At 36.2% G+C, this 23,159-nt stretch overlaps 1 protein-coding gene across 8 annotated transcripts in view; it reads right to left on the bottom strand.

Moving 5' to 3' along the window:
• The window catches only part of LOC138693781 (DNA mismatch repair protein Mlh1-like), a 142,232-nt gene that overhangs the window by 56,017 nt on the left and 63,056 nt on the right, over nucleotides 1–23,159 (bottom strand). For 7 of the 8 annotated variants that reach the window (XR_011330437.1, XR_011330436.1, XR_011330440.1 and 4 more), the window contains 2 exons: nucleotides 6,520–6,716; nucleotides 2,078–2,234 (listed from right to left, as the gene is read on the bottom strand). Coding sequence is in view for 3 of the 8 variants with exons in the window: in XM_069817584.1 (XP_069673685.1) it covers nucleotides 6,609–6,716 (108 nt within the window). In the remaining 5 variants the exon portion in view is untranslated. Of the gene's footprint in view, nucleotides 1–514; nucleotides 1,769–2,077; nucleotides 2,235–6,519; nucleotides 6,717–23,159 lie in introns of those variants that run through there. The other variant, XM_069817586.1, reaches the window with a different exon arrangement.

Here is a 23,159-nt window from a genome sequence, read left to right as displayed (position 1 = left end):
ACAAATTACTTCTTGAAAACACTGTGGCACATAGTTATTGAGCAATGTAGATTCGTCCGGCACCCTTTTGTTTGTGAATTCTTCTAAAAATACCCAAAGCTGCACATTATTCAATTTCCACAACGAATGTCGGAACCCGCTAATGCTAAACACGAGTCTCTGAAAAATGTATCACTAGAACTCGACTGTACATTGCTTTCAATCAGTTGCTGGTTTAACTTAGATTTATTCTTAAACCTGTCCTCATGCCGCGTTGTATTAATATGCTGCACAGTGTTATACTTTTTCTTCGCAGAAACACTTTCTTCACACACCAAACAAAATAAGACACTGCTGCCTCACTGGAAATATTACTCCCAAACTCATTTACGCCTTTGCGTAAGAATGCTGATTGAGAGGTTTTGTGGGTGGCATTCCTTAGCTACAACAGCAGCAATCACACACACCTCATTGAACCAAAGCGTATTGCACAACTTGCACACTGCAGCTTGGAACTCGGGGATTCACCATCCATGCACATGACATTCCTTAACTACAACAGCAGCAATCACACAGCTTATTGAACCAACGCGTATTGCACAACTTGCACACTGCAGCTTGGAACTCGGGGATTCACCATCCAGGCACATGACATCATTCTGATAACGCGATAAGTGCGATAACCGATTGATCTGCCTAGTCGCAGAAGCTTGGCGGGGAATCCCAAGGTTCTCTAATTAGAACTACGCAGTATTATTTCGCATCATCCTGGGTCATATCCTAGCATTGCTTTCTTACGCATTCGACTGAAGTTAATTTTTATTAGCCAATAAAAAAAATGGAATCAGTGATAAATGGCAGCTAGGTGTGAAATAACACACTTTTAAAATTACAGCTTTGGGTAAAATATGCAGTTTGAATTAAAAATCGTAAAATAAGGAAGCAAAACGTTTTCCTGCGAAATAAGCATTTATAAGCACTAATAAAACATAGCTAAAACTTCTTATCTAGGTGTGTCTTACGAGGTATAATCTTTCTGCTTACCTTTAACAGTGTGGAAAAGAATGTGCATTTTGCTTAGAAATCCGGGCTTTAGTAATAAGCAGATAACGTGAACCTTAATGCTGTGATGAAACAACGGCTGGGCTGCTCCTTTGAGATTGAATATTACCAACAATATCAGGGTGCTGCCAGTGCTGTCACGGTAATTTTTTTCTTGGTCATACGCCCCACCCTTGGTTTCTCCCTTGAACTATATTCTACTCTCCTCTCTCTATCTCTCAGACTGTCATTTAATGATTGTTTAATATTAAAGAAGAAGTAAAGAAATTGTTTTGCTTTACATTTTAATTGTACAAGATTTAAAGAATACACCATGTAGCCCCACCATAGATGCACACTTGTCTCATGAATCTTGGAGTGTGTATTTGCAGCACTTCTTGTTTTTCAACCATAATTTTATATAATTGTGGATTCCAGTGCTGCAGAGGTGGACGATTTTTGTTTATGAACATCAAACAAAATACATTAGGAACAGCAAGAGATGATCTAAGATCTGTACAGATCTCCGTGTACAAAACTTAGGCACCCATATGCTGTATGGCTCCATACAGATAAATTTTTTTTTTTCCCCATACGATTAAATAAAAAAATTGTGGGTTTCCATATGATGTATCGCCTCCATGATGCTGGATGCTGCTCTTTCTTCTGAAAACATTTGCATCAACAAAATGTCTTCTACACCTAAATCTTCATATAATGCCACAATATGTAGCCTTTCTTCCATTTCCTTATGAAGGAGAAACATAAACAATTAAGATGACTTAACAATAACAATAAACAAATGAGCGCGAATGTTATTGATGACTCAGCGGATTTGGAGGTATTTTCTATTCATGACGAAGCTGCTGTCATTACAAAAAAAATGTATTTTGATTGTTTTCAATTTCTATTTTATACAGATGTAATAGTAAATAATTGTATATTATTATTAACCTGGTATATTTGACATAAAAATCTTCATGGCAATACTAATTACGTTTCAGACGAAAGCATAACATGTTCAAAAAATATTTGGAATACAAAAATATTCACAAACCATAATAAGTCTCCACAAGAGGTTGATGAATTTCACTGATCCGAGCAATTCCTTCAAACAGTAGAGTCAACGTATCAGCATAGATAACACTAGCTCGCTTATTAGAAGGGTTCGTCTCCAAGGCAACTAGCAGATTCTGATGAGCTGTTTCTTGAAGCTACAAATAAAAAAGGTAAGTGCTACAATTGTACAAAATGTATAAGCATAACATATTTCTTAGTTCGCTTTCCACCTCAGAAAATATGTTACTTCAAAAGAGATGCAATTCCACCGAAAAAGTACAGAAAACACCTTTAATACACAGTATATACACACCTAAGAACAGGCCAAACATTCTATGTCTATGTCGATAAGTGTGAGCTAGTAAATGTTCTTAACCCATTTATGCCCAGGTGGGTCGTTTTCGACCCATTGATTAAAATTATTTTCCACGCGAATTATTCTAGGCAACACTACGTATCTACTTTTCTTAGATGCACAAAGGTACCATGCACTTGTGAAACACGCGGGAAACCAACAGACCACGTCATTATTGCGCGGGAACTTGCCGAATAAATATGACGCAACTACCGTCTGCCTTGGAGAAGAAAAAGTGAGTAAAAACTCTGTTCAATCCGTGAATTTTATTAACAATCAGTGTTTCCTGCCAAGAAGATACAGGAGAATATGTATCTTGTATGTTTTTGTCAATATTTACGCTATTTGCTGTACAGTAGGGCTTAGAATTTAGTGTGGGTCGACAACGACCCACTAAGCACTTATTCAAGAATTACCTTTCACATAGCTTTTCATTATGAAATCATTTTGTTTTCGTATTATTTTCCTTTGAGCGATGTTTTTACGAACAACTACCTCAATAGAAGTTTGTGTAAGGATTAGGAGTGCTTTTGGGAATGATAATTCTTATGGCACTTCTCAGAATATCTCAGGCTTATTACCGCTTTCGTTTACAACATTGTTTTATTTGTGTAATGTTATATCTCACTGCTTGGGATGCACTCTGGATAGTCTTTGACGAACTAAGTAGTTCATAATTCTCGGCACTAGCGGCACCTATGAGAGAGAGAGCCGAGTGTGAATAACAATCAGAATGACCCCGTTTTGTCTTTTTATTCTCTTCATGAGAGTCCCCTACTGGCCCCATCTGAAAACTGAGATCCTTCATTACAGTTTCCATAATCATAATTATTCCCTGTTTTCAGACTCACTGGTCTGACAGTAATCTAAATTCTAGGATAGTTGGAGAGATCTGATTCTTCCGAAATTCCAAAATACGGGGCAGATGTATTGATTGATCTACCTGAGGATAATGGATGCAAATTCTGGAGATGAAGATTGCAAGGACTCCGACTGAGCTCAACTACAAGCCACAGCAGAGTTAGTGACAGAGCTACCAGTCATTGTTCAGCCTTATAATGAGGAAAGGGGCACCAATATTAGAAAAGATTCAGATCTTATCAGCAATGAAATTGAGAATTCCCCACCGACACGTAGAATAAAGTGAGAAAGAAATAAAGGCGAGCATCATGTCTAACGAACATGAAGCAGCCCCTTTACAAGAAGAGGAAATCAAAGTTCGTCTGCCTTGTTTTTCGTAAATATAACTGCAATATGAGTGGAGTACATACTTCTGATATACGTGGAAAAAATGGCACATACCATTACTTTCGTGGTTATTAGATGTGTGCATGAACAATGCTTGGCTTCTCAGTCAGTCGATCATATGGAAAGTCTTTGGATGCATTCGCCTTCGGCCACGAAATAACGCAAGCCTAAAATATGACACTTCTCCAAAGAGTGGAAGACGAGTTCGTTTCTTCGATACCATCAAAGAACACGGGAGAAAGGATCACTGTTGGCACTATAGCCCAACAACAAAAACGGCGATACAAGATTTGTGGCAATGTAAAAGCATGTCAGAGGTGCACCATATCATGAGTAGGTCTAAGGACTTATGTCATGTATTTTTAGTAGGTAATTTTACGACGCTGTACCAACATCTCATGTTATTTAGTGTCTGAATGAGATGAAGGTGATAATACCGGTGAAAAGTGTCCAGGGTCCAGCACCGATAGTTACCCAGCATTTGCTCATATTGGGTTGAGGGAAAAACCCGGAAAAAACCTCAACCAGGTAACTTGCCCCGACCGGGATTCGAACCCGGGCAACCTGGTTTCGCGGCCAGACGCGCCAACCGTTACTCCACAGGTGTGGGCCTTATGTCATGTACCATAATTTATTGTGTGTTTCAAATTATTTATTTCTTCAAGTACAAGGTTTCCTTTCAGAGTTGTGAATGTAAAATACATGTGAATGTAGCTCTCAGGGAAATTATAATTATTATTCAATAAATATTTAAAAAAATAGTATGCGGTTTTAATATGGTAATGATTTGTTTATAGATTACTTTTAAATTTAACAAGTTGCATACTACGCAAAAGCATAAATAAAACAAGAAATCATCAAAACATTATAATGAACAAATTCTCGAGGAAGTGCCTAGTGGGTCATTATCGACCCATCCCATAAATTTTTACCGAAGTAACAAAATCAATATTTTCATAGTTCCTCATGCTTACAACGTCCCCTGACTCACTTAATATGATATGTGAAACAAAAATTAAAAAAAAAATAATCTGGGCATAAATGGGTTAATATGCAGAATCAAAATATAGTAGCATCTTGCAGAATTGCGCTCAGTTAATGTTTTCTCAATAGAACACTTTTTAATATACAAATACACAAAATATCTTATCTCTCAACACGACATTTTTTGGTTGAAGTTTATATACAGTCAACTCCGGACCAGCATATTTCGTTCACTATATCCGAGGTTCACTAAAACCGAAGTCTGTTTTTATACTACAGACATTGCTATACACACAGGATAGATTACGTTCAATGTAATTAATAATGTTCACTTTTTTATAGTCATTAGGCAGTAGGTACTGACTGACTTCGCACCCCCTTCCATTAATCAGGAAGGTCTGTTCACTGAGTACGCGGCCTTGGTAATTCCTTCAGTTCATTTTTACAAAGATACGGGAGGAAGGGTTGACAACAGCTGTAATCCTGCTTGTACTTACCCTTTGGTCATCACTCTACTCCCTTTTACGAAAGAAAACAGTTTCTCTTCCTACTCATTAATAACCTCTTTTAAAGGAGTCAAAACTGAACTGAACATTAGTTCTAGTGTAAAAAAATTCACCTCAAAACAGGCTTATTAACCTACCAAATTATTCAGTTTTAACAAATTTATTGTACGTACAAAAACACTCGTTGCGAACTTTTCATTTGTAATTTCTTGTCCATTTATTTAATAAGAATAATATTTTTATCTGCTAAAATGACAATAATATTTTTCTTTTACTGTGAAATTTTATGAACACAACTCTCAACAACTGCGCATCAAACCAAAAAAATTTACCAGTAATTACTGATGAAAGGGTAGCATCAGTGTGATATTGAAGAAGTTTAACAACCAGTTCTCTCATGTGTACCTATGCTAAAACAATACGGTATATGTCCATGGTAATTGCAAATAATATCTAAAAATAATTTAACAACCGGTTTATCTGAACTGGTGCGAACCGGCTGAATATCACCACTGGGTAGCATGACGTTAGTCATTGTCATGTTCTGACACCAACCCAGACCTGTTCACCAGATGTTCCAGTTCTGATACTCAAATGAGCATGAATATGATGTATAGGTAAGAGGTAAGAGAGTCCCTTTATAACCTGTCTTGATAACATAATTTTAAACTTGAGTGGTTTTTAGCACAAATGCGTAGGCCTATTATATTCGCCAATTTTTTTTTCTGGATTTTTGGATAAAAAAATTGGTGTGCGCATTATATTCGATGGCGTAAATACGGTATTTTCGCGTTCTTACATTTCATGGCAAACCTAATTTCGAGCAAAATTGAATTAGGACGTATAAATGAAGTTTTGCACCTCTCAGGGCTCAAAATACGATAAGTGCGAAAAACGTGTAACTGAAATGAATTAACATGGAAAGTAGAAGAATTTTGCCGGAACTTAAGAAAAAAAGGATATGTTAGAAAATGTATAAGTGAGAAATGCACAAATGAAGTTTTACTGTATTTGTACCTCGCCTTGCATATTTTTTTTAAATTCTGAATCTAATTTTATTTACTCATACTCTCAAAATATATAAAACATCTCAATATAATTCTAACTGCAGCTTCTTTGGTGCTTTGCAAATGTACATCCCAATTTCGTATTTGACTCAAATATAATTAAATTCATAAGACTTAGCCAGATCTCTTTATGTGAGAGATGTCCGAGCTAAAGCTCAGAAATACTAAAGCATAAATAAAATTATCCTACCAAAACATTATTTTTTGAAGATAAACATATTAGAATAGAAAACAAAGACAGAAAAATTGAAGTAAGAACTGCATGATTTTGTAATATTACCTTTGAACATAGGTACAATCAGAACTTAATCAGACCTTCATCTTGCATTCCAAGAAGAGGAAAGATCTTAAAAAATCTCTCTACTGATGCTAAATCTTCAGCACGCACTGCTTCGTCAAATTTCTGTGTAACGACAGCCCCAAGCTGGGTTGCAGCTTCATGCAGTAGTGAAAATGAGTTCGTAACACTTGTGCAATCTAGAACAGAAAATCAATTCAATTACCAACTGCACAAATATTTCCCTCAAATGCCACCACATTGTCTTTGGACATTTCTTGGCAGTGGATTATGTGACACTGCCCAATGATATTGTGTGGTTGTGCAGTGCAGGAGAGAGACTTAACCTAGATCATGGACGAACACAAGAAGGAAAAGTTCCTGTGCTCTAACCAGAATCGAACTTGGAACCTCATGAACTGTGGCAAGAAACTCTGAGGCTGATCACAGCACAAATATAAGATAAGTTATATAATTTTACATTTATGTAGGTTCTAAATGATTTATTTGATTATAAATAATTAATGTAATGATTAACATATAAACGAAAAGAGATAATGCAATTGCATCATCCTGTCTACATATGTATAATCCTGATTAATGTTCCTGTAGTCAATGAATTCGCGGATTTTATGGCTTGTTTTCTTTTAACCTAGAGAATATACCACACACATAAGTCCAGAACCCAATTTATGCAAACTCGGTTGTATAACATACCCACATTTAAGAAATGAATCCTTGGAGAATTTTAGGCTGCACAACTAGAATTATTTTTAAAAATGTAGAATTTCCCCAATACTCTCCCCTCTTTTATGATTATCTCTTATATTTAGTGGAAGCCCCACTTAAGGAAATAAAGAAAACAAGGTCCCCAATGATTCATTAAATAGAGGTTGTACTTTATTTAAAGGTATGTGCTACTGATTTTTACGACTTCCACAATTTGTATATGATTTCAATTAAGTTTTAATCACCAATTTCTTTCCTTTAAGATTAGATGATGTTGTTGAAATTTTAAGAATTTTTGGTTTCTAAATTTGATCCATAAAAAATTAAATAGACAAATTCATATCTTACCAATAAATTAGATTACATATGAAAGAATAAAGATTTGTTTCTAGTTTCATGGCTTGACATCTAGCTGAAGAGTAATCAGACTGTGTATTCGAGTTTTGTATTTATTTGTGGTTCCGAATAAACAAATTATCTTGAATTTTTTTAAATTTTTTTCTTAAGGTCATGCATTGGCTGTATTTTTCAAGCAACATAAAAATAAAATAAAAATGTCCCTGGAATACAGTGTTTAAAATATGTACTAAAAATGCCACTGCATTATCTTACTTAGTTTTTGATAAGTCTGAATTCCTAGATTGAAAAATGCAAAAAAAATATTGTATCCCAGAAACTGCGTTTAAAGGTTAGATGGCCTGGTTAGCTTACGGCCCTTTAAAAGAATTAATATTTAGGTCACCTACAATTCGAATAATGAAACGAAACTTTGCACAAATATTTATCATAGACCATATGAGTTTTTGGCGGGAAAATTTAAAAAATGGTAAAAATTGAAATATTTCATCAGAACTCAGTAGGGCATACCCTTAATTGAGAAATATTCTTCCTTTTGCAATATTTACAGTAGATGGGCTATATACTGGATGTATTAATTATAGCTGAAAGTCCATTTATGTGCAAAAACAGAGCAACATTTTTTCAATGTCATGTTCAATAGTCCAATAGTTGGTTACCTGCTTATTCAGGTGTCTACCGAAGATGTGAAACAAAAATTAGTTACATTTTAGTTACGTACTACAACTTATCAATTATTCATAAGCACAATGAAAAAACATTAAACACGTTTTATTTAACTAATGATTTATCATCAGACTTTTTTTTTATTTTTGTTAAGTTTATTTATACACGCTTTAACATTCGTGGTCATCTCGCGTGTTTTAGTATCTGTGGGTATATAAGTAAGCCCCTTTTACTATTCCTGTTTCTATTGTTGTGTTGTAGATAGTTTGTGTGTAGGTAACCGACTCAAATTTTCGATTAATGTTTATGATATTGGTGACTGAGCTGGTGATGAATCATGGTATGCAAGTTTTCAATCCGGCCTTTGTGACTAAGTGAAACCGTGAAAAACACCAGTCAGATTGGTCGGCCATGGGGTTTGAACCTGGGATCTCCTGAATGCGAGTCTCAAATGCTACTACCTGAGCCAACTCGTTCGGTAACATCAGACTTGTTCCACAAGTCATCTGATCTTCAGTTCAATGGACGAGCAGCCAACTTTTCTCCCAGCCTTCTAGACTAAATCAGACTTACATATATAATCACTAACTATCGACCACTGTAACAGAGGCAGTTGTGACAACATTAAATAAGTGAAGCAGAATAATAATATGCGTAATTTCGTTATTGACGACTATTCAAGTCTTTTAAATTCGTTACTTTCGTTACCAATTGCTTAAATAGTTATTTTTAGTTACTCTTGTTAGCAGTAGATGGCCTGTTATTTTTGGACCTATCTGAACACAATGGTATTTTTAAGAATGATGAAAACTCTTATCAAAACTTTCTTTGAAAGAAAAGTAAAGTCAGGTCATATGTCAGAGTTTAACAAGTGAAAGAAGCCTGTCCCTGACTGAATGAGATATCTCCAGATATGGAGGGTAGCTGTGAATATATTGAATAAGCAGTCGCGGACAGCCGATGAGGGGTGGTCCTCCAGCTTGAGGGTTGGGCGAAGGGCTAACAACCCATCACCGTAAAAAACAGCTTGTTACGAATCCTTCAAATAAGCCTCAGAATGGGACTGATTCTCTGACACGACCACAGCAAAGGAATAAGGTTTTGAGATTTGGTACTTGGAATGTTACAAGTCTATATAGAACAGGAGGGGTAACATTAGTACAAAAGAACTAGCTAGATATAGAATAGACTTTGTGGGAGCACAGGAGGTTAGGTTCGATGGGAATGGCATAACAGAAATAGGAGATTACTTGTTGTATTATGGGGAAGGAAACGATAATCACCAATTAGGAACAGGATTCTTTACTCATAAAAGAATAAAATCAGCAGTAAAAAAGGTCGAATTTATCAGTGATAGATTATCGTATTTAGTACTTAAGGGTAGATGGTGCGATATCGTAGTTATAAACGCTCATGCCCCTACAGAAGAGAAATACGACCATATAAAGGATAACTTCTATGAGGAATAAGATGCTTAGGAAAATATTTGGGGCTAAGAGGGATGAAGTTACAGGAGAATGGAGAAAGTTACACAACGCAGAACTGCACGCATTGTATTCTTCACCTGACATAATTAGGAACATTAAATCCAGACGTTTGAGATGGGCAGGGCATGTAGCACGTATGGGCGAATCCAGAAATGCATATAGAGTGTTAGTTGGGAGGCCAGAGGGGAAAAGACCTTTAGGGAGACCGAGACGTAGGTGGGAGGATAATATTAAAATGGATTTGAGGGAGGTGGGATATGATGATAGAGACTGGATTAATCTTACTCAGGATAGGGACCAATGGCGGGCTTATGTGAGGGCGGCAATGAATCTTCGGGTTCCTTAAAAGCCAGTAAATAAGTAAGTAAGTTCATTTAAGAGTTCCAGAAATTTACATTTCAAATTTTCATACTAGGACCCTATTGTATTACGTACAAAAGCAAATAAAGTGTGAATTACGAAACAGAAAAAAAATTCTATCATTTTAATTACGTGGCAATGAAACAACATGCGAATCTGCAATACATATTCAGGAGGTACACACATAATTTAGACAAAATATAATTTGAGTGAGCATTAATTTATTGTCCAAAATTAAACTTGATCCTTACATTTAAAGCTGTGCACATAATGCTAGGCCCTAATAGACAACAGGAACAAAACAATTACTCTGATCCTCCAGGTTTCAAGCAGAGAAGTGTGTTAGCTCAAAATAAACTTCATGGAAAGCGGCGGCGGCAGTGGAAAGAAAGAATGATGCTGAAACGGATCAGGAAGAGGAAAAGGTTGAAAAGAAACTGCCTTCTGAAGGAATGGTGAATGGGAGAAGAGTTCGGGTCAGAAGAAGACATTAAGATATATGAATCATATGCGGAGACAGAAAGGAAGACAAAAAATAGAAAAGATTGGAGAATGTTGGGTTTGCAGTGAAAGATCTGCCCTTGGGCAGAACGCTATGAATGAATTGTTTGTTATGCAAGTCCAGTTTTCAGGTAAAGCTCCTATGAAGCAGACTTCAATAATTTCAAGGAAAAAATTGTTCCGGGGTCGGGTATCAATCCTGGGACCTCTGGTGGAACATACCAGCGCTCCAGCAACTGAGCTACCCAGAAACTCCATCCGACACCGTTTCAATTTTTCCCCTTATATCCACACAACTCGAGTCTGAAAAGATGCCAGAGACCCACATCGAGTGTACACAAACTCTGTGCAATTCAGAATTGTGGTTTTCTGTTAAGGTACCTACAGAAACGTATATAGGCCTATTATGCAAGTCTAGTTTTTCAGGTAAAGTTCCCTGTGAAACAGACTGAATAATTTCAAGGGAAAAATTGTTCCGGGGCTGAGTATCGAATTGTTATTGCATAGGAGTGCATCTGTTAGACGAATTCTTTCCATAGCCTAATATAAGAAAAAACTGTATTTGAGGTGGATGAAATGGAAACATACTTCTGCCAGTGCTCATCGTGATTTGTCATAATTATTTGCCGCTTTGGCGAAGATTTCCCAAAGCTCGATTTGGCGAGACGAGCGTTGAGGGACTTCCGCCGATTTTAGCAAGACTTCTGACTTCTGTTGCATTCAAATAATTATAAAATACGATAATTTGGTCCAGGGAGGATCTGTTTTTGGTGCAAAGATAATTCGTTTGGCATGTTTCTTAATTGAAATTAACCTAAGTGGGTCAGTGTCTATTTCAAAACCAGCGGAAGTCCCTCAGCGATCGTTTAACCCTCGACTTATGTATGTGAATGCTGAACTTGTAAAATCATTTGTTAACCTATTCACGTAGACGCAATAAATGAAAATAATCATAACCTTAAAACTTACAGACATGTGTATTCTAGTTTCTATTATAGGTGGAATAGCTTTTTTAATAGACAAATCAATACAGATATTACAGACATCTACAATTACAATTACCAATTACACAAAAACTTTTCAGGCTATCCAAATTGAACTAGACATCATTCTGGTAATAGGCATATATAATGCACCGTATAACTATGTGTCTTGGATCTTTTGGGAACACCATTTTGATCTAACAACATCCAAATCTATAATAATCCTGGGAGATTTCAATCTTAAACAATCTCTGCAGATACTCGGGCCTTTCGAAAATACAAATTTTTACAATACTTTGAACTCATAACCTCAACTTAGTAAATGAAGATACTCCTAGTAGATTAGGACTTCCACATCAAGAGAACAGTTCCCCAGATTTGACTTTTACTACTACCCCTAACGACTTGGAGCATTTCACCTGATACGATGGGTAGTGATCATTTTATAGTACAGATTCAGATTGCTCAAATGCCATGGACTAAATACCAACAATGACATGGATATAGGAAAATTCAAATTAATCCGCAAATGCTTCAAGAGAAACTAGATTTACCCAGACATCACCTGATAGCCCAAGAGAAGGATATGACGAAATTCCTTGCTATATTCAAACAGATATTGGATAAACATACTAGTGCTCCATCTTCCCCAACCAAGGAAAACTTCAGAGCTCGAATGAAACCACCCTGGTGGAACAAAGAGATTATGATGCATACAAATAACAGAAAGATAGTATGTAAACAATTTATGAAGCATAAAATACTTTCTAATTTTATTAAATATAAGCAAAGCAACGCCAGGGTTAAACAAAGCATCAAACAAACCAAAACCAGATCATGGAAAACGTACGCTTCCACCGTATAGAGTCCATACTACAGAACATCCATATGATAAAACGTCCGTAAGGTCAAAATGTGCATGCACTGAATGTCCATCCGACAGAAAGCCCATATGATAAAACGTTCATAAGGTCAAAATGTCCATATGGTGAAAATGTCCATGTACTGAATGTCCATCCGACAGAAAGCCCATATGATAAAACGTCCGTAAGATCAAAATGTCCATACGGTGAAAATGTCCATGTACTGAATGTCCATCCGACAGAAAGCCCATATGATAAAACGTTCATAAGGTCAAAATGTCCATATGGTGAAAATGTCCATGTACTGAATGTCCATATGACAGAAAGCCCATATGATAAAACGTCCGTACGGTCAAAATGTCCATAGTGTTAAACGTCCATAATGTATGAATTGAATAGAACACAATCAATTTTATTCTGTAACTCGCACAAATAAGTTATTAATCATCGGAAACCAGAGCCCCACTTTTAAGATGGTAACCAATACTTTTAAGGTATATGAGAATTTTCTCCATTTTCTTTGTACCTGTTGTAGTTTCTCACAATTTGGAGAATTTGTCTTTGATTCGTCAAATACGTTTCATTCACCGGCTCTTTAATTTGTGTATGCCCCTCCTCTTGCTTGCAATATTTGTGCCCAAATTTAATTTTCTTCGCTCTTTAGGCACGTATAAATTGCCAAATGGATGAATAATGTACAGCCATGACTGCGCCAGCCTTCTATCGCATTGTTTGTGTGCTGCATGATTCGAGATATCTCCCTTGCACTGTGAACATTTGTGCAAACCATTGGGGCGCACACTTAAAAGTCCCATCACAAATTAACATATTACACTGAGACAGAACCCTTAGGGAATCATTATAAGAAAATATTAAAACTCTATTTTCGTCATCCTGGCCTGATCTAAACAACAGAGACTGTTGACCCCTTGCCGTACGGTCATAAGGAGCTGTTATGACTAAATCATTCAGCGCTGTTGGATTGGGAGGCCGCTCATGGATTTGTGTACGGTTTATCATTCTTTTCAAACTTCTGCGCTCAAGCATCTTTTATGCTACCTCCTCCACAAGAGAACCGAGAGTTGCTACCAAAACAGTTGATGGAGTTTCATTTGGCATCACTCTTGCTCTTGCCTTAACACTGTTCAAGATGCACTTTACTTCTATACCTGCTTCATCAGCACTATGTAAATGCTTATCTGTGCCATCCTGCAAAACCCAAATGTTATCTAGCTTGCTGTTAGTTGTTATTGCAGCATTACAAATTTTCCTTTATCTGCATCACCAATATAGTTTTGTCCTATCTCTATTAAAGTCATGATGTTGGTACAGGTACCCACGAAAAGAAAGAAGTGGCTTACCCTTCTGTGATGGAGATAGTGTACATTATAGAACTATGGACATTATGACTCTGGACATCAGAGTGAAGTGGACATTATAAAACTATAGACATTTTGACTCTGGATGATTTAACACGGACATTATTCCATGGACATTTTGAGGTATGGACATTATGTCTGGTAACCAAACGTACTGTTCCCAACTAACACAGCACACTCCGATATCACATATATGGCAGAGAATTCACTGGTTCACCAACAGATTTAACAGCTCCTTCAATATAATTCATCGTAATACCGACATGCAAGAGGAATTCCTAAAACTAGTTACACCAGATGACGTTCCACCGCTTGTCTCCCTCCAGGAAGAGAGATTGAATCTTAACGTTTCAAATGAATTGATAGAACCAATATCGTACAACGAAGTAGTCACTGTGATTCAAAAGAAAAAAAAAACACCTCTCAAGGACCAGATATAACATATACCATCTTAAACTATCTATCACATCACTTCCTGCAAGGCTTGACTAATTGTTACAATACTATCATCAATACAGGCAATATTCCGATCCCATAGCAGCAGTTCTTTGTAATACCAATTCAGAAACCAAAAACAACAGGAGTAGACAGTAACCACTATAGACCCATCATGCTAAGTAATACCACCAGAAAATACATTAAATACTCGTCTATACATTACATTGAACGAATTAGGAAAAGGCCCCAATGCAGTTTGATTTACATACTACTCTACATACTCTACTCATAATCTTTACAGAAATTAGAATGTAGAAATCTTCTCACTATTCGTGAGCTGCCACAAGGGACAAAGAGTACTTAACCATATAAATGTTTACAAGTTCAGTGAACCATTAATTTTGTTTTGACAATGAAACTCCTACAAGTACATAGCTACAAATACAGTTGTAGCATGGATCAGGAAGCAAAATCTCCACTTAATCGCAATTGATGTATACAAAGCATATGATGTTAACTTACAACTTCTAGTTCCCGCATTAGAATACTTCAACATTACGCAAAAGTTAAATCAATTAATCATTAACCTTATGTGTAACAGGAAAATCAGTTTCCATCCAAGATACCAAAATACTAGTAACCGAATTTCTAACTCTGGTTTATTACAAGGATCATCTCTTAGCCCCATTTTATTTACAATATATACTCATACTCTGTTTCAGTTAAACCTTCAGATAGCCAGACTTACAATGTTTGCTGATGACATTTTTATAACAGCCCGGATACCATTAAGAAATAATACAATAGCTTTGCACTTACTACAAGATGACATAACCACTATCTGCACCGCAATCCAAGATATTGGCCTACAAATTAATCACAGAAAATCTCAACATATAATAATTTCTAAAAATCATAAGAGACACCCTAATGTAAGCAGCTTTAAAATATCCAACCAAGTCATCCTCATACAACTTACTTACTTACTGGCTTTTAAGGAACCCGGAGGTTCATTGCCGCCCTCACATAAGCCCGCCATTGGTCCCTATCCTGAGCAAAATTAATCCATTCTCTATCATCATATCCCACCTCCCTCAAATCCATTTTAATATTATCTTCCCATCTACATCTCGGCCTCCCTAAAGGTCTTTTTCCCTCCGGCCTTCCAACTAACACTCTATATGCATTTCTGGATTCGCCCATACGTGCTACATGCCCTGCCCATCTCAAACGTCTGGATTTAATGTTCGTAATTATGTCAGGTGAAGAATACAATGCATTCAGTTCTGCGTTGTGTAACTTTCTCCATTCTCCTGTAACTTCATCCCTCTTAGCCCCAAATATTTTCCTAAGCACCTTATTCTCAAACATCCTTAATCTCTGTTCCTCTCTCAAAGTGAGAGCCCAAGTTTCACAACCATAGAGAACAACCGGTAATATAACTGTTTTATAAATTCTAACTTTCAGATTTTTCGACAGCAGACTGGATGATAAAAGTTTCTCAACCGAATAATAACAGGCATTTCCCATATTTATTCTGTGTTTAATTTCCTCCCGAGTATCATTTATGTTTGTTACTCTTGCTCCCAGATATTTGAACTTCTCCACCTCTTCAAAAGATCAATTTCCAATTTTTATACTGTATTTCCATTTCGTACAATATTCTGGTCACGAGACATAATCATATACTTTGTCTTTTCGGGATTTACTTCCAAACCTATCTCTTTACTTGCTTCCAGTAAAACTCCCGTGTTTTCCCTAATCGTTTGTGGATTTTCTCCTAACATATTCACGTCATCCGCATAGACAAGAAGCTGATGTAACCCGTTCAATTCAAAACCCTCTCTGTTATCCTGGACTTTCCTAATGGCATACTCTAGAGCAAAGTTAAAAAGTAAAGGTGATAGTGCATCTCCTTGCTTTAGCCCACAGTGAATTGGAAACGCATCTGACAGAAACTGACCTATACGAACTCTGCTGTATGTTTCACTGAGACACATTTTAATTAATCGAACTAGTTTCTTTGGAATACCAAATTCAATAAGAATATCATATAAAACTTCCCTCTTAACCGAGTCATATGCCTTTTTGAAATCTATGAATAACTGACGCACTGTACCCTTTTTTTTTTTTTTTCGTTGTTGGTAACTCTATAGCATCTATTAGATGCTTTATGGTTGTGCTAACAGATGGAGTTACTTGTCAACAATGTGAAGCTGAAACGTGTGTTCAGGTTACTGCCCAGCGACAGTCCTGACGTATTTTTTTTTTATTGTAATGATTGGTTGATTTATATTAACCTGGCACACTCACTATCACACTCACATTCATACAAATTTCCAGACTCTAGACACCCAGGGAATTCATCTTCTTCAAGAAAAATTCACCGAGAGCCTAGCCCGGGGAATCGAAACCAGGACCTCCTGATCTGGAAGCCAGCATGCTGACCAACAGACCACGGAGGCAGTCACTGTACCCTTATACTCCCATTTTTTCTCCATTATCTGTCGAATACAAAATATCTGGTCAATAGTTGATCTATTACGCCTAAAACCATATTGATGATCCCCAATAATTTCATCTACGTATGGAGTTACTCTTCTCAAAAGAATATTGAACAAAATTTTTTTACGACGCCAACAAAAGTGATATTCCTCGAAAGTTACTACAGTTAGTCTTGTCCCCCTTCTTAAAGATAGGTATGATAATGGACTCCTTCCATTGTTCTGGTACAATTTCCTTTTCCCAAATAGCAAGTACAAGCTTATAAATTTCGTTAGATAATGCGCTTCCACTCTCTTATATTAATTCTGCTGGAATTTGATTGATACCTGGAGACTTATAATTTTTCAGTGTGGGTTCGGGTATAAATGGCTCAGCAGTTTGTATTTCAATTTCGTCCCGATAATTTCTATTTGTCCAATGTATATTTAGTAGTTGTCCAAAATAGTTTTTCCATCTGTTCAGTATTGAATGAGCATCTGCAAGCAAGTCACCAATCTCATCCTTGATCACGTTTACCCTTGCCTGATATCCATTCTTGAATTCCTTTATGCCCTTATATAAATCTCTAATGTTTTTATTCTTACTATTTGTTTCTACCTCATTCAGTTTTTCCTTCAAATATTCTCTTTTTTTATTCCTAAGCATACGATTTGCTTCCCGTCTTGTATTGAAATAATTATCTGTATTCACCTCAACTGGATCCTGTAAGAATTTCAATTTTGCCTGTTTCCTTCTTTCTACTACCATGAAACCACGGTTTCTTTTTCTTAGTTTCATAATAACCTATGCTCTGTTCAGCTGCAATTTTAATATTATCTCGGATATTTTCCCACATGCTATTCACATCTAACTCTTCCTCAACATCATCAGAACTTGCTAATATGGCAAACCTATTTGAAATTTCGACCTGATAATGTTGCTTAGTTTCCTCGTCCTTTAATTTCGGAATATTGAATCTTCTAATATTAACTTGTTGCTCTACTCGCTTGGCTACTGATAGTCTTTCTCTTAGTTCTCCACTTACCAAATAATGATCAGAATTACAGTCTGCCCCCCTGAAGGTTCAAATGTCTACTATACTAGTATGTCTTCTTTTATCTATCAAGATGTGATCTATCTGGTTATGTGTCAATCCATCTGGAGAAGTCCAAGTATATTTATGTATATCCTTATGGGGGAATGTTGTACTTTTAACAATTAAATTTTTTGATGTGGCAAAGTTGACTAACCTAACTCCATTGTCATTACTAGATATGTGTAGGCTCTTTTTTCCAATAGTCGGTTTAAAAATATCCTCCCATACTACTTTAGCATTGAAATCCCCCAATAAAATTTTCATGTGATATCTAGGTAACTGATCGAAAGTGTGTTCCAATTCCTCATAGAAGCTACCCTTTATATGGTCGTCTTTCTCTTCTGTAGGGGCGTGAGCATTTATAACTACAATATCGCACCATCTACCCTTAAGTACTAAATACGATAACTTATCACTGATAAATTCGACCTTTTTTACTGCTGATTTTATTCTTTTATGAATAAAGAATCCTGTTCCTAATTGGTGATTATCCTCATACAACAAAGTATAACAATGTTGGGGATTATCATGGAATCTAACCTCAAGATGAATGAACATTTCTCTACTATTAACCTCAAATTTCAGCAGAAAGTGAAATTATTCAAATGCATTGTGCATAGGAAGTGGGGGTGTCACTCAAACCAATTGCAATGTTTATATAACATCATCTTCCGCAGTGTAACAGAGTACGCATTACCAATATCAATAAACAAACAAATCACAAACAGGATGGAGACCTTACACTACCAAGTGGCGAAGAAAATAATTGGTGTGAGTGGAAAACTAAACAAAAAAACATACACTTCAAGAAATAGCACATGTCCTGCTTTACATCCAACAACAAATTATGGCACATAAATTTTTTAATTCGATTTTAAACAATTGTTCGGCACTGTTAGACAATAAAATGAAAAATTGATGACCCTGCACACTCATAACCCTCACAATATCGACCTGACTCTCCCTACAGTGTATAACCTCTTTCAAGAATATACTCAAAGTCTCTCATACCAAATATTTCCGAGGTATCTTATATATTGTGTCCCTTACAAAATATTGATGGCCCCAATTCAGCACGACCTAGTGTCCTTCCAGAAGGGAGAGGTTCAGTCACCACAGCTATTTCAAGAATGGATTGCAATGAGAAGCAACAGAACCTCAATGTAGTTATTATATTCACTGATGGTTCAAAAACAAAAACAGGCGTTGGAGTTGCATAGCTCAGTTCGACTGATAACACTCATGCCAAATTGAAACTCCTCCAACAGTTCTAGTTATACAGCCGAACTCTCAGCCATCCGTCAAGCTCTTATTCCTTTAATAAACAATAAAAATAATCACATAATAATGGCCTCGAATTCTAAAAGCGTACTAAGCAGAATTACCGATAGTGATATGCACATGGCTAGAAATTAACATCAAGCAAACCATATTTAAAGTGAATCAAGGGAACTCGCTCAAATTAATCTGGATACCAGGACATGCTGAATAAAGAGAAACGAGATGGTGGATGGTCTTGCAAAGGACGCAATAAACATGTCGAATAACAACGTATTAAATACCACCTTACAGGATCTTACACAGAACAAAATCCGACAAACTCTGGTACACCATAACATACAAAGTCGCCCATGGTATTGTGATTATAAAGGACACCGCTCCTTCATCACCTTTATCAGTGCTGTAAAACTAAGATGCAGCCATATGCCTTACTACTTACACAAGATAGGGCTTTGTGTACATGTCAACAAGAACAAGGGACATTAATCACATATTCTTTCAGTGTGGACGATTTAAACAAGCCATCGACAAATTAACAATACAACTTGGAAAGATTTTAGGATATGGTCCATGGAAACCACCAGGAATGCTATTTGAAACAATAGGAAGACTATTATATCAACACATGAAAACATGTAAAATGAAAATTTAATCACACATTCCAGTATTGATGGCATAACCATACATTGCAATAACTGAATAAATGTCAAGACCAAAGGACGCCAAAATCTTCAAACAAAGAGGATATGACGTCCAAAAAGAAGACGAAGAAAATTTTCCACTTTCAAAACAGTGTTTGCAGGTTTATGGTATTCATCATCTTGTACTGTGGTCATTTTAAAAGTATATTCTGCTGTGTGTCAGTGGTGGACGGTAGGTTTGAAAGTTGAGGAGGCCAAGACGTGACTGATGAGAGTTTGCATTACATGTATTAAAATATAAGGCCTGTGACATACCTCATTACTAAGCGCAGAATTTATAGGTTTTAAGAAACTAAAATTAGGTTTTCCAATCGATTTTTTATGATTTTTTTAGGATTTTAGATCTCATGTTTAGGAATTTATATGATTTTATGGGGGAAAAAATAAACAACATACTGCTAATATAGAGGGTGAATCAAAAGTCTGGAACCATATAAATGTCTTCCATACGCTTGATTTGCGATTACTATTGGTGTTACCATTATTTGTAAGAAAAATGCTCTACTAGTGACACATTTGAGTCTAGCCCTCACCTATCTCAAAAGCCACCATTCTAAATGCAACTTTGAAATTTTAAATCGAAAGAAGGTCATGTAGGTACTCAAAATCATGTGATATTCTGAGAAAAACAATGGTGCAATTATTTTGAGATATCTCTAATCATTTTCAAGTTATTTAAAGATAACTGTAATACTGACACAAACATTAGTTACTGCATCTAATCTACAGATATTTTGTAACATGGTACAGTACTGAGGAGGCTTTGGAAAAGGTATTTTTATGCAATTCTGGTAATTAACTTTTCCTGCTTTACTGTTTGGTTAACCTGTGACAGTTTCAATGCACTGCTGTGATTATTTGAAAGTTTTCCTATAACAAATTTCTTGATTTTCGTGATGACATTATCGAAAGAGGAAAGAATTGATATCATTCTTCATTCTGGTAGGTTAAGTCACACAAATGTTTTAGCAGACAGGACGAACAGTTCCCTGGACATTGGATTGGTCGGTGTGGACCAGTAGAATGGCTGACCAGGTCTCCAGATTTAACACCGCTTGATTTTTTTCTTTTGGAGTTACATAAAGAGCTTGATATATGTAGAGAAAATTGAGAATGTGGAACATTTAAAGAATGGTATTGTTATGCCCCAGGGCTAAAGAACGCCCTGTAGCATGATTTCCTGTGGAGTATTAAATTTGAAACAGGAACAGTGTCAGCGGAATACACGGTCTTGAGATGCTTAGCCAGCGGTATAGAGTCTTGTCGGGTGTGTGGTAAAATCACTGCCTACAACGAAAGTATTCTTACGCTTCAGATCGTTGCTGGCCCAATCCCATTGGTCCAGTAGGATAAAGCATGCATTTTAATTGGTCAAATTATATCACGCATTATTCGGACTCTTTTCTTGCTCGTAATTTTATTATAGTGACTTGTCACTATAATGCACTAAATCAAAATTAAATGTAAGAAATGATTGATTAAGACGATATTTGTAAGTACGTGAAATCAAAAGTGTTTTAAGACCATCTCACAGGGGTGGATGGTGTGGTCGGTACCCCTGGCGGGAAACGGGTACCGAATCATAAAAAGTGTTGGAGAGGAGACGCGGCAGTTGATTAGTTGGTGGAGATTGTCAACCTAGCTACGTCGAATCTATCCTGACAGAAGATGGCGTCGGTAGAGGAGAATGATATATCCTTTAAGTAGTTTTGCTGTACATATGTAAATATATAATAAATTAGTTAGAGATAACAACATTGCAATCATTTCGGACTTAGTTTAGTAGTCATGTAGTTCCCTATAGTATCCTGAGAGCTCCAGTTTTTCCAGCGAAGTAGTTTTCCATTGTTGTGTACAATGGTGGTGTGAGAAATCCTGACGAGAAGGAGCAGAAGTCGAACGCAGTAGCCATCCGGCCAGCAATCAGTGCGACCTGAGTGACGGTCGCACAACAGTATCATTGAAGCCTGTGCTAAAGTCACCCCAGAAATGCTACAAAATGTTGATACATAGACAATAGATTTGGGTCGATTCATTCACGAATCGTTCATTTGAACAACTAATAATAAAGAATTGTTCCCATTCAATCTGAACTCCGTCTTCTCATCTTATAGTGGGGCATCTTTTGTTTTCGTTTTTGTAAGTTTAATGCTGTAATTGAGGGAGTACCGTTCAAAATTTGCTAAATGCATAATTTTAGATCGAGAAAAATAAGAAAATAATATACCACAGTAAACATGATTAATAGCATTACCTTTTAATATAAGTTTGCAAATATATATTATTTTCTGTTACAACACAAATTGTTAATAGATGTGTTCAATTAGTTTAGCAGATAATGATCTTTTAATTGTACAATAAACTGGGTTTGCAGCAGAGTTTCTATAAAGCAAAAATAAAATAAATTTTACAACAGTAGGCTATGTTTTACTGAAATATACTGTAGTTAATTGTTATACTTTTTTCATAAAACAATAGCTACCGGTACTATTTTTAACACAAGAAAGATCGTTCCGATCATTCTGACCAGTAAGTGTTCTTTAAGGCTTTACAAATGAAGGGTACACGGGAATAACTATCAAGGTCCATTTTAGAAAGTTTCGAGAAAAACGAATTTTAAAGTTTAAGCACTTAATACTTTGTTATGTGTGTATTTAATAGAAATTGACATAGTGGAATGTCAAGAACGATGATTTCTTATTACTAGCTAAACCACATGATAGTACTTCCTTTCCACTATAAGATAGCATTATTAACTCAATTTCGATTTTTGATGGACCTTGATCGTTTTTCCCGTGTACCCTTGAAATCGCACGGGATTTTATTTATGGATTTGATTACTTTTATACAATTTTCGTTTTTAAACTTAAAATGAAATCTCTAACACGAATTTTGAAGGGATTTATCAATGTTTTTAAATGTAATTGACGCGACAGTTCATTTTGATCGGTAAGAGCTACTGTTGTTGTTTTTTTTTTCTGTGTTGGTAATTCTACAGCATCTATTAATGCTTCATGGTTGTGCTGGCTGATGGAGTTACTTGTCAAAAATGTGATGCTGAAACGTGTGTTCAGGTTACTGCCCAGTGACAGTCCTGATGTATTTTATGTTTTTGATAATTGGCTAATTAATATTAACCTGGCACACACACAATCACACTCACATTCATACAAATTTCTTCTTCAAGGAAAATTCACTGAGAGCCAAGCCCGGGAATCGAACCAGGACCTCCAGATCTGGAAGCCAGCATGGTGATCAACAGACCACGGAGGCAGTCACTGTTGTTGTAATGTCTAAATATGTAATAATGAGATTATT

Source organism: Periplaneta americana, unplaced genomic scaffold (assembly GCF_040183065.1).
Source record: "Periplaneta americana isolate PAMFEO1 unplaced genomic scaffold, P.americana_PAMFEO1_priV1 scaffold_21, whole genome shotgun sequence".
Classification (NCBI taxonomy): Eukaryota; Metazoa; Arthropoda; class Insecta; order Blattodea; family Blattidae; genus Periplaneta; species Periplaneta americana.
Note: the sequence above shows the minus strand (reverse complement) of the source record. Positions and strands in the feature narration are given on the sequence as shown.